The sequence below is a fragment of the Lissotriton vulgaris genome, chromosome 4_1 (genome assembly GCF_964263255.1).
Source record: "Lissotriton vulgaris chromosome 4_1, aLisVul1.2, whole genome shotgun sequence".
NCBI classification, from domain to species: domain Eukaryota; kingdom Metazoa; phylum Chordata; class Amphibia; order Caudata; family Salamandridae; genus Lissotriton; species Lissotriton vulgaris.
The window spans coordinates 1,398,418,940-1,398,431,557 of NC_141691.1; the positions used below are offsets into that span (position 1 = coordinate 1,398,418,940).

General features: G+C 43.0%; 1 protein-coding gene across 1 annotated transcript in view; it reads left to right on the forward strand.

Moving 5' to 3' along the window:
* The window catches only part of LAMA3 (laminin subunit alpha 3), a 1,118,674-nt gene that overhangs the window by 640,873 nt on the left and 465,183 nt on the right, over positions 1-12,618 (forward strand). The window contains exons 28-29 of the mRNA XM_086917979.1: positions 11,730-11,893; positions 12,064-12,172. Coding sequence (XP_086774105.1) covers positions 11,730-11,893; positions 12,064-12,172 — 273 coding nt within the window. The remainder of the gene's footprint in view (positions 1-11,729; positions 11,894-12,063; positions 12,173-12,618) is intronic.

Here is a 12,618-nt window from a genome sequence, read left to right on the forward strand (position 1 = left end):
GTCATTTTTACCCCTACGCTATCCAACGCTTTCCCTACTGTTGCACCCTCTGGAGTGAGAATAGTAATTTTTACCCCTACGCTATCCAACGCTTTCCCTACTGTTACACCCTCTGGAGTGGGAATAGTAATTTTTACCCCTACGCTATCCAACGCTTTCTCTACTGTGGCACCCTCTGGAGTGGGAATAGTAATTTTTACCCCTACGCTATCCAACGCTTTCCCTACTGTTGCACCCTCTGGAGTGGGAATAGTAATTTTTACCCCTACGCTATCCAACGCTTTCCCTACTGTTGCACCCTTTGGAGTGGGAATAGTAATTTTTACCCCTACGCTATCCAACGCTTTCCCTACTGTTGCACCCTCTGGAGTGGGAATAGTAATTTTTACCCCTACGCTATCCAACGCTTTCCCTACTGTTGCACCCTCTGGATTGGGAATAGTAATTTTTACCCCTACGCTATCCAACGCTTTCCCTACTGCTGCACCCTCTGGAGTGGGAATAGTAATTTTTACTCCTACGCTATCCAACGCTTTCCCTACTGTTGCACCTTCTGGAGTGGGAATAGTAATTTTTACCCCTACGCTATCCAACGCTTTCCCTACTGTTGCACCCTCTGGAGTGGGAATAGTCATTTTTACCCCTACGCTATCCAACGCTTTCCCTACTGTTGCACCCTCTGGAGTGGGAATAGTAATTTTTACCCCGTCGCTATCAAATGTTTTAACTAGTAATATATTTTATATTTTAATTATATGTATGTATTATTGTTGTTATATAAAGTAATGTGTTAAATATATGTATATGTACACATTTATTAACTTTATAATGAAAAAGTGTAGTTAATTTGTTTTAAATAGTCAAAAAATAAAAGTAATGTCATGTATTTTGTTAACAGTACTTATAATTATTTATTATTTAATGTAATTTTAATTAATTTAAAAAGTCGATATTTATTACATCTATATTTATTACAACGATATTTTTGAGTAGATATTTATGTACTTACCTGTTTAGGTATAGGGTGTCGATATTTTTGTAAATTATATTTTTACAACTATATTTTTGTAATCGATATTTCAACACCCTACCGATTGCATTATCACCGTCAGGTCTTTAAGCGCTGTCAGAGAGAGCCAAACCCTGGCACGTGGGGGGATGTATATTGATTAGGGTGGGCCCCGGGCTTCCGCGAAATGGACTGTTTTTAACTTCTTCCTGAAAGGGAGAAGGGCGTGTTCCTTGCGCAACTTGCGGTCATGGCCACTTGGACTGCTATTGAACAGGCTCCGTACTAGTGCTATGCCTTGGGGGACGAGAACTGGCATGCAGCATGGGTGCTCTCAAAATGACTAGGGCCCTGGAAAAGCAATTCAACTTGTAAGGCTGACAGACAGTAGTGGCCTGGGCCCCTCTTCTTCTCATACCTTGAAGGCTGAAGCAATAGTGACCCATAGAGGTTTGTGAAAATAAAATGCATTCAGCAGTGATGGAAATAGGCTTGCTCTGGGATTGTCAATGGAAGCTGTTTGACAGAGTCACTCTCAATCACTACTTGTAAAACGTGACTAATCACCCATGATGGTATCCAGGCACTGGGAAAACCTGCTGCGGGGGAGGGTTCAGTTGAACAGCCAGGTTTTAAGTCCTTTCCTGAATTCCAGCAAAGAGGATGAGGTCCAGAGGTGAAGGGGGAGGTCATGTCAAGACTTCGCAGTGAGGTAGAAGAAGAAGCGTCCTCCACTGTTGCTTTGGCTGTTGCGGGGGATGTCAGCAAGGGAGAGGGAGGTAGAGCGCAGGTGTCTGGAAGGTTGGGGGAACTTCAGTCGATGGTTAATGTATGCTGGTCCTTGGTTGTGTAGGGCTTTGTAGGTGTGGATCAGCATCTTGAATTGACATCTCTTCTGAAAGGGGAACGAGTGGAGCTCCTTGAGGTGGGGGGTGCTGTGTGTCCACTTTGGGAGGTTGAGGAAGAGTCTGGCCGCAGCATTCTGTATGGTCTGCAGTATATTCAGGAGGTGTGCAGTGATCCCTTTGTAGTCCAGCTGACTAGGATTGAGTTATGGTACGTCTGGTGTTGAGGGGAGCAATTTGAAGATGTTGCAGGGAAGCATGTAGAGAGGGAGGAAGCAGGTGGTGGAAACTGCATTGAGCTGGCTCCTCATGGTGAGCTTGCTGTCCAGGATGATGCTAAGGTTGCGGGCATGATCTGTTGGAGTGGACGAGGGTCTTAGTTCGGATGACCACCAGAGGTTGTTCTAAGTGGAGGTGTTGTTCCTGAAGATCAGTACTCTAGCCTTTGTCTGTGTTGAGTTTTAGGCAATTGTCTTTCATCCATTCTGCAAGGCTGGTCATGCAAGTTGGCCATCGTGGTGGAGTTATCTTCAGATAGAGAAAGGATGAGCTGGGTGTTCTCAGCATAGGGTCTGATGTTAAGTCCATGAGTTGTGACAATGTTGGCCAGGGAGTTCATGTAGGTGTAGAACGGTGTGGGGTTGAGGGATGAGCCTTGAGGGCTGCCACAGATGATATTCCTAGGTTCCAAGGTGAAAGGTGGTAAGTGCATTGCCTCTGTTCTTCCGATAAGGAAGGAGGTGATACATTTGAGGGTATCTACTTGGATTCCAATGTGGTGCAGCCTCTTGATAAGGGTTTGATGGGTACAGTGTCAAAACACCACAGCTAGGTCAAGGAGAATCAGGGACGCTGCTTCTCTTCGGTCAAGGAGGGTTCTGATGTTGATGGCGGAGATCAGGGAGGTTTCGGCGCTGTGGTCGGTGTGGAATTCAATTTGGGAGGTGTCCAGATGTTTGTTGATTCAGGGTGAGAAGTATTGAGGGTGTCATCCACTGGCTCTCTGAGTCTTTGTTCCAGCTGAGGTGGGAGGAATTGGATGGTTTGGTGGCAGTGCCAGGGGATCCTGAGATGGTGTGTGGATGATGGTATGGACAAGCCGGGTGAGCTTGGTGATATGTCTGTACTTGACTATATCGCTAGCTGTGAGGATGGGGTCGAGCGTGTGTCCTACGATGTGTGTGGGATTGTTGACCAGTTGGGTGAGGTCGATGTTGTTCATGTTCTCGAGGAGGTTGGCAGTGTTGATGTTGTTGAAGTCATCAAGTCTGAAATTTAGGTCTCTGTGGAAAATGTAGTATTTGTAGTAGATGGTGAGTGGGGCAATGAATTCAGCAATGGCATCGCAGAAGCTGGCATGTGGTCCTAGAGTTCTGTAAGCGAGGGTGTCTTGATGGTGGTTTTGGCGTTGCTTTGGAGGGGGAGGTAAAGGTGTTCCATGATAGAGATGGTGGCATCAGCAGTGAGGATGAAGTGGATGGTCTCTTTGTGGATGATGGCAATTCCACCTCTGTGTTTGGTAATGCAGTCTCAGTGTTCTATCTTGTAGCTCTCGGGCGTCTCTGTGGTATGCCGGGTTGAGCCAGGTCTCTGTGAGGGAGACGAGGTTGAGAGCGAGGGAGGTGATGGCGTCCCGGGTCTTGGTGGCATGTTTGTAGACCAATCGTGCATTGAGTAGGAGGCAGTGGAGTTTTTCTGAGGTAGTCGAGGCTTGCATAGTGGTTGTCATCATACAAGCGGGTGCTCCAGTGCTGCAGGAGAAGAGGCAGTGCCGGCAGGGAAACGTTCATTCCGTTGATCATGGAGAGGTGCGACAGCAGTTGATGCGGAATCTGGAGTCCAGGGCTCAGAGCTCTGTGGCGGTGTAGCTGTGTGTAGTGGGGGGCCAGGGTCATTAGCAGTAGGTGAAGTGCAGGCATGGAAAGGTTTGGACAGTCTAGCCTTTGGTATGACTACGGCACGCAAGTGGTGAGCTCGTTGTGCAGCCGCACTGCACCCTCCATTAAGTAGGTCCTGGGAGGAGGGAGGGGTTCTGGGTTAGGGTGGGCAGGGCAGGCGGGAGGCATGATGCGGGAAGGGAAAAATGGCACGCAAAATGAGCAGGAGAGCGGTGCTTGGCATCAGGAGGTAAAGCACCAAAAACGGTGACAGAAGGCAAAACAAACACAAGTGGTAAATTTACTAGCCTAGGCACTGGGGGTATGAAATATACATAAAACGCTACAGGCAAGGAGGAGGAAAAGCAACAAAAAACAGTGCCGGATGGCAAAGCAAAACAAATGGTACCTTTACAAGCCAAGACAGTGGGTGTACCAAACATTAAGAAACGAAATAACATGAAAAAGCAAAAAAGAAAGCATCAAGACACAGAGTGGACAAAGCAGAAAAAAAGCAGGAGACAAAGCAACCAGACAAGCAGAGCGGATACCGCAAGTGGCAGGCAGGCACGAGCAGCTCATCAGGCAGCGGGGAGAGCTGGGGAAAGGACCTATCAAGGAGAATAAGAAGAAATACCACAGCAGATCTGCAACACCATGTTGCTGAACTAACAGAGATAGCGCGCTATTTAGAATACAAAGTAGAGGATGTGGAAGGATGTTCCCACCACAACTGTGTACAAGTCTTTGGCCTTCCGAAAAATGTGGAAGGGTCAGACAAAATCACATACGTTGATGGTTGACTGTCGTAGATGCTGTTGCCACAGGGCCTATCCAAATTTTATGCAGTTGAAATCAGTGGTGGCTGGCATGACTCGAGGGTGGTCGTGGGTTGGGGGTGAGAGGGGTGCAGGGGGCCACAAGGTTGCACAAAGCGAAATAAATTACACCTACCTTGTCTCCGGGTCCTGCGTCTCTTCTCCTTGCTCATGTTCTCCTCGTGGGACAGAAAGCCAGGAACAACAGCCATGCTCCCCTGACCAATCACAATGCTGCAATGCAGCATTGTGATTGGTAAGCACCCAGGCTCCCCATACCAATCACAATGCTGCAATGCAGCGTTGTGATTGGTTCTGAGCATTCTGGTTCGACGCTCAACCAGGGAATGGGGGCCTGGGCTTGTTCTCCATACAGGCTGTAATGCCCCCTGCATGGAGAATGGGGAAAGTGCGCATGACTCGTTTGGGCAGCCTGAGAGTGCTGACCAAACAGTCATTGTGCACTTTAGGAGTGGGCACACCACTCCTCCCCTGCCCTGCTCCGTGAGCAGAGCAGCCCCATCAAATTAAACATAAAATGATAATAACTTAAAGTTACTATCATTTTATATTTCCTTTCTTTTACACTGCTCAAAGGCAATGGGGCGACTCTCCTCCGCCATAGTGGAGACGCCGTCACTGGTTGAAATGGTGTACAGGGTATCAGTGACTGTGCCCCTGCCTGAATCCCTTCCAAGGCCCCAGGTATTGCTTATATTAAACTTCAGTACTTAGGACACACTTCTACAAAAAACTAGATCACAAGGACATTACACAGGGGAAAACTGCAAGATCATGCTCTTTCCTTATTGACCTACTGCAATTCAGAGGTATAGGACCTCGTTTCAGGGAGTGAAATAGCAAGTAAGTGAGGCAGGCCTGACGTACCTGCTGTTTCTTTCCACACACCTCGAGGTAATAGGTTATGACAAATCTTACTTTTTCACTGAAACGGAGGAGCCGAACGGATGTGGGAAAGAGGGCCATGTTACTATCTAGGGCCAAAACAACGAATCGATGCCGCAAGAAAAAAAAGGACACCCTTCACTCTGAGGAAACCATCTCAGGAACATCCCAGAGTGGGACAATTGGCCACAATAAATAAATAAATCCGGTATTTGTAAAACACGAACTAATCACCCTTAAGGATCTCCAGGCTCTGTGGCCATCTGGAAGATTAAGTGAGCTATTGCCCAGAGTCACATGATGCTGAGCTGAGCTGCCTGCCGTCGCTGGGGATCAAACAGTGAGCCCCGCAACCCGAAGTCAGCTTCCCGAATCAAGTCCGGGTTACTATACCACTCTGGCCTCTGAAGGTCTGTTAGGACTTTCCTGACATACTCGAGCCAGGTAATGCGCTTTACATTATCCAGACCCATGACATCTCTGATTATACCCTGGTTTAGTCCAAGTTCTCCTGAGGCCCATATTCGCCGCCACATTAGAGTAGGTTGGATTCTAATCAAATCCGTTAAGTGGTCCATACCTTATTAGGCGTGACAATTATAAACAGAGGTGCCCGTGGGGAGGGATAACAGGTATCTAAAGAAGTTGTTTTCTGCAATTTGCAGAGATGTTGTCTTGATACCCCCAAATCCCTGCCCCATATACAGCAATCGTTCAACATTTGGCCACATAAATTCTAAGCATGATTGCAGGTGGTCTTTTACCCAATGCAGTAGAAAAATGTATCAACACCGCTATTGATCGTTTGAAGGATAGGGTCCTATTCTTTACCTCAGGCCCCCAAGAACCTGATCCGTCAATTAATACCCCCAAGTACGGGAAGGTTTTAGTATGTTCGATTCGAAGGCCTGCCACTTTGAGATGTTTACAACTGGCACGACCTTTACCGCAACACATCACAAAGGACTTCTTGGCATTAATTCTAAGACCCTTGGCCTCCATAAATTCTACATACTTCGATAGGGCCCTTTGTGCGCCCACCTTCGTTCTGGCCATCAGTACAGTGTCATCCGCACAGAGAAGGGAAACAATCTGCTTATTTCCGTACCTTGGCGAATCGATGTTACTGGCCCCCAAATCCTTCTCCAAGTTGTTCGTATATAGTGAGAAAAGAAGTGGGGCCAGCACGCAGCCTTGTCTTACTCCCTTCTCTATGCGGAAAGACCCCGTGCACTCCCCCCCCAGCCCGACCAAATGGTATCTGATACTATCATAATTGGTCGGTCGGACTCCCTGAATCTGATTTAGTCGGAAACCATTCAGGAACCGACTCGTTCTGAATGCTTTCTGACCAACATCGTAATCTACCCCCTAGTGTTGACTAAGCAAGCTTTATTGGCAAATTGTTGTCACAGCTGGTGGAGTCAGCAGCACTTCCTGTGATGGTGATTTTTATGGACTCTGTGACGTGATTCTTGATCAGTTCCACTCCCCCATTACCAGCATCCCCAGTGATAATAGTAGTAGGAGCTTACAAAGAGTTGGGTGGCCTGCTGGAACCTAGTGGACTCCTAGAGGGAGCGTAAGCCCCGCCTAGTGAGTACTCTTACTACTCTGGTGCTTACAAATTGCACGTCCAGTTTGATAAGCTTTTCAGGTTCTAGAGATTTACGCAAGCTGCCATAGTGAGTACCTTTGTAGGAAGATTTCAGCCCACAGCCAATTTTTAATGGAAATGCACTGACCTTTGCATTAGTGGACCCTGTGTTCAGAGGGTGATTAGGGAAGAGATACTGTATTACTCTGAAGAAAATTAAGTCACAGAATTGAATGAATTAGTTGAATGGAAAGTAATCATAAGAGGGTACTGCATTAAAACTACAGGGGCCACAAAGGCCATTGAGCAGGCTTTAGAGCAGTTGGAAAGGAGATTGACGGAGCTGGAGAGCCTGACTGTGCTGATTGATGGGAGAGCGCAGGAATGCCTGATGCAAATGTTTGGACATTTGAAACATCTAAATTAGATACATGACAAAACATATATGGCAAGGAGACACTGATGGTGATAAGGCCAGCAGATTGTTAAACTAGCTGATACCACCAAACGGATTCCTTGAAACTCAGATTTTTCTCCAAACTATTAGTAACCCTATACAATCATACATACAACTTTTTTCCTAATTTCAGGACGACTGCTTTTACCCATTTCTGTGGTATTTGTATTATTGTGGTATTTGTATTATTGATTTTGGAGGGATTTCAAAGCTGATCCCAATACGTGGCCTGTAGTGAGTAGATCTATTTTTGCAACAGAAACAGAAACTCACTAAGCTACCTATTCATCCTGTTTCTAAATGAACATATGTTCTTTTAGTAGGGTGTGCTCTTACACCAATTACCTATCCTGATGAAGAGATGATGTAAGATTTTATATGTTATGGCTTGGAGAATCTCTTCTAGATCACATCATGGTTGGATCAGTGCCTGTGCACCTCTTCTGGATAAAGAAGCGCAGTGCGATTGGATCAATCTTTACTTTGGAAACCTATGCGGGGTAGAGGGATTCTATGTACAGAGGCCAATCTGCACTAAATAACATAAAAAGGATGTCCCAAATTATAAACAGAAATAGGACAAAAGTTCCAAAATATAGAAAAATTACCACCCACAGAACAGCTCAATTGAGTTTCCTTATTTATTTTTCATTATATTATTTTATCATTCTCTTTTTTAGGAAAGAAGTAGAAAAGATATAAAACATCACATAAGTAAATTAATTTACAAAAAAGATCACAGTGACCTAATTTCATCTAAATGGTACATAAAATGTCATGAAACAGACAAAGAGAGAAAACAGCCCATAAATAACAATATTCCAAAATATATACAAATAAAGGTTCACACTAATAAGTTCAGCAGCCAAAAAAAAACAATCACATAAAAAATGAACACTAAATCCAAGAATACATTCAGAAACATCAGACATTACAAGCAACAAGGAATAAAACAGTGAACAACTATAGCATACACTAAAGAAAAGCGTCAACGCGCGTTTCGGAAAGTACCAAGGACATTTATAAAAATTCCTTCATCAGGGCGCACGTTATATTTCATAAATCATTTGTGACCCAAGGTTCGGTCATCCTAGGATGGAAATATGAACCAGTGTGAACATCAGGCCTGAAGAGACATATCTGTGGGCGAAAGAAATATTTAGAATGTTTTTCAAAAATCAAAAACAGCAAAAATTGCTGTCAAACATTGAGCAAAACAGTCGCAAAAAAACTCATTCAACATATATACCAAATAAAAGTGACTCATTCATCAAACACCATTTTCATACACCTTATATCCCCTGAAAAAAGTGTCAAAGTAAGTAAAGAGTTTGATTAGTCCAGCACCAATAACACGCAATACAAATCTCGGGAGTCAAGGAAAAAAAGAGAGGCTCCTCTTTCGTCTAGAGTCCAAAGAAATTAATATCCCACGAAAGGCAAGTCGAGTAATGAAAAAATATATGAGACTATGATGAAAGGAAAATCGTCTCATGAAATAATAGAGTTAGAGGATATCCACTGGGAGCACTACGATGGTTCTAGGCAAATAAATCTAACTGCCAGCCACAATTTCTACGTCCCTACAAAGGCTACATGGTGCGGAAAAGAGGATTAAGGCTAAGTTCTTTCACAAAATACAGACAATTGGAAATCTGAAGAGTATAAAATACTCGATCGCTCACCTGTAGAGATCAAATACACGGGGAAGAAAACAAAAGATCTATTTCTTAGCTCAAAGATGCCCGAAAATCACAACAGTGAATCCAATCATTCCCTTCATCAGGTCGAGCAGAGGCCGGGAACTCGGTCAGTACAAGTCAGCCTACAACACGAAAAATCAGAAAAGTTTTATGAAAATATACATGAGGCGAAAGGACAGAACAAAACAGAATAGAACCCCCCATGGCTGTTTTACCAAAAGTGTAGGTTCCTGGTTAGTCTGACCTTAAGAATAAAAACGGAAAGAGCCACTGTCTAGGGACTACCGATCAGTGCGGTGTCGGGGAGTTCCTTCCCGTATCAATTTGGGTCCTAAACAGGCAAAAGAGGAGCTAGCTGAAACAAGGTCCAGCCGTAAAACGCCAGCCCCGCTTACCTGAATAAAAAGATTCCTCCCGACAGAGCCTGAATCACGATACCATCGTCAAACGCGGTCGATCGAGAGGGGCCTGTAAACGGCCTTTCTTTAAATACTCCCAAAACCACAATAGGATCAGAGTCAAAAGTAGCTGCACCTGAGCAAGCATGGAAATGGACTAGACCGCTGTAGAAGGTAAAGCAACGGAAGATACCGGCAGCCATTTTCCAACGCTGTAAGTGACCAAATAGCGAGTTACTTTGTATAAACACAAAAAAACGGACTCCAACCAACCAATCTGCCTCTGCCCACTGAAACTTAGCCACAATTTTTGTGGTCAAAACACAAAAGTCATTATTCTCAGTCATATACAAGTTGAGATGGGTGTGCAAACTGTAGATATACTTTACCCCACAGTAGTTAACATACCATGTGTATTTGTAAAGCGCACGTTCACCCATGGGTATCTTGCAGCTGAACAACAGATGTTTATTGTTACCCAACTCAATGGAACGCATTAACCTGTATAATTTGCAAAAGTAACGCCCGGTCCAATTCATGCAGGCAAACATTCAGTTTCTGCACCTTTGAACAGGGGAACAAAGCAATGTTAACATTTTTCCCGCATTCCAAGGTCCAAAATTCTGAATGGTGAACCAGTTACACATGAAATAAACAAGGTACTTTACAGCTTCTAAATGTCCTGGTGCGCACTTAAGATCAGTATTGATCTGAAACCTTGAAGAGCCCCAGAGACCTTTCACTCTAATCATCAATCCGAACCTGTGGGCTTTGTCAGTGCTTGTAGGCCCTGGCCTTTGAAACAGCCTTAGTCGTCTCATCAGATTATTGTATTTCCAAACAATCATACATAATATGCACACAAAGATGTGTTATTGGTAAGTGGGTTTCATTTATTGGTTTATTAAATTGGCAATCACATTTGGCTTCCGTCCACCACAGCATGCGGCATTGGGGAGCTCACTTTATTCATTGACTTTCTTCACTTTCAGTGACTGCACAAGGTTTGTGCCCATTTATTCACATACCTCAAAAATATTTCCTTTCTCATCAGTGACAAAGTTGTTATAAATGTGCTTTTTTATTTATTAATTTACCTTGAAATAATTATCTATTTCGTTTGCAGTCAAGTTGCCCAGTTAGATGATAATTTAATTTACATCTTCTTTTTGAAATGTATGAATAAAGGATGTTCGTGGCAGTGTAATATTATAGCTGCCTGCAGTTTGAGTAATAACAATGATAAAATACATGGCACAACTAGATTTTTTAATTTTTTAAATCACTAGTAAAAACGGGCACATGAATGATTTAGCTTTTTTTAATTTCACAATTTCATTCCAAGCATACGGAGACCATGTTTAGGTTGCAGCATGTTTTTTTTTTCGTTTTCTTTTTATAGCATATTCTTGCTACAAAATAAATCAAAAATAACAATTGCATGCAAAAGCCAGATATTTTGACTTTACCAAAGCTTGTTTTTATTATTGTTCCAGCCACTAAATGCAACCAGGCACACTTTTAAAGTTTACTTCGCCAAACTCCTTTTAAATTATGTGTCTCTACAATTAGGGCCTTATTTAGAATTCGACCCAACTGGATACTACCTCAAAATGTGATGAAGGTCCCATGTGCTGTACTAAAAGTGACATAGGATTTAATGCACGTTGAATTACTTTCTTCTTAAGTGAAAACAAATGTAAAAAAGATGACTCATATTTGGAAACTCATAAAAAAAATAGATGTAAGTTCAGATGACTTGTGAATTTTAAATATGTTTGGTAACAGGATCTGTAGCTGTAGGTATGTCATATGGACTATTTTATAGTGGATGACAATTGTTTCTAAAAATGTTAAATGAATACATCTCATGAGCATTATATATCAATACATGTGTGCGTAGAAAACAGAGGACAAAACATGTAAACACTGCAGTGATAGTTTCCCATAACATTCATGAATGCTTTATTCATATGTATGTACATGCAGTTGCACTGTTTCATCTGGAAAATGAACAAAAATGAAATATATACAAAGGACATAAGTGGAAAACGTTTACATTATGGCCATACTGCTTTCAAAGTAAATTCTGAGCTTGTTCCCCTGCTTCCTTGTAAAGGTTCACATGCAGCTGAGACTCCATGTCCCTAGAGCTGGCCACTATATGCTAGTTGTTGAATACGCTAATGAGGAGGATCAGTTGTACACAGTCGAGGTAATGATGGACAGTAACCAGGAACCAACAGTAGTGACCAGAGTAAACATATACAGCTGCAAATACAGGTGAGTCTTGAAATCTTTTCCAAAACATGAAAGTTTTAAATCTTGGAGGATGATCACTTTTCCGTTCATTAATTTTTTAATTGATGTAATGCTTGTGATTGTAAATATAATGATTTGCTATGCACTAGGTTCATATTTCAGAAACTCATTCATTACAATTTCTGTTTCAGCTTTCTTTGCCGTAGTGTGGCCATAGACAATCTGAATCGGATTGCAGTGTATGAACTTCTGGGCGATGTCACACTGAATCTAAGAGCGTCATCAGTCGCCTTCCTCCTGGTAGGTATCTTACAACCTAGTATTTGCTATTTCATTCTGGATTTGTCCTGTGCAAGCTCTATATTTACTTTTATCTTTTATTGCTTGAATAGAAGATTCTGATTTAGAAACATGCACAGGCCTGCTGCTGTTAAATGTACTTTCATTATGTGTGTATGTATTTATATATGAATACATGCATGTAGCATTTGTGTAGCATGAACTTAGTCAAGAGGCAGTAGGGTGCTGTAGAGGGTCAAGGAAAAGCATAAAGTCAACCTGTTAGAAGGGGTAACTGGATTCTGGGAGAAGACGTGTACTGTTTCTGCATTGTCATGTAGTGTTCTTTAATAAGTGCGTTTTCAACACTTTCAAAAATTCGAACCAGCATTGAATGATCCCCGTAGAGATAGATATGTTGTTCCAGCCCTGGTTGCATAGATGGAAGTACATAACATATATTTAGT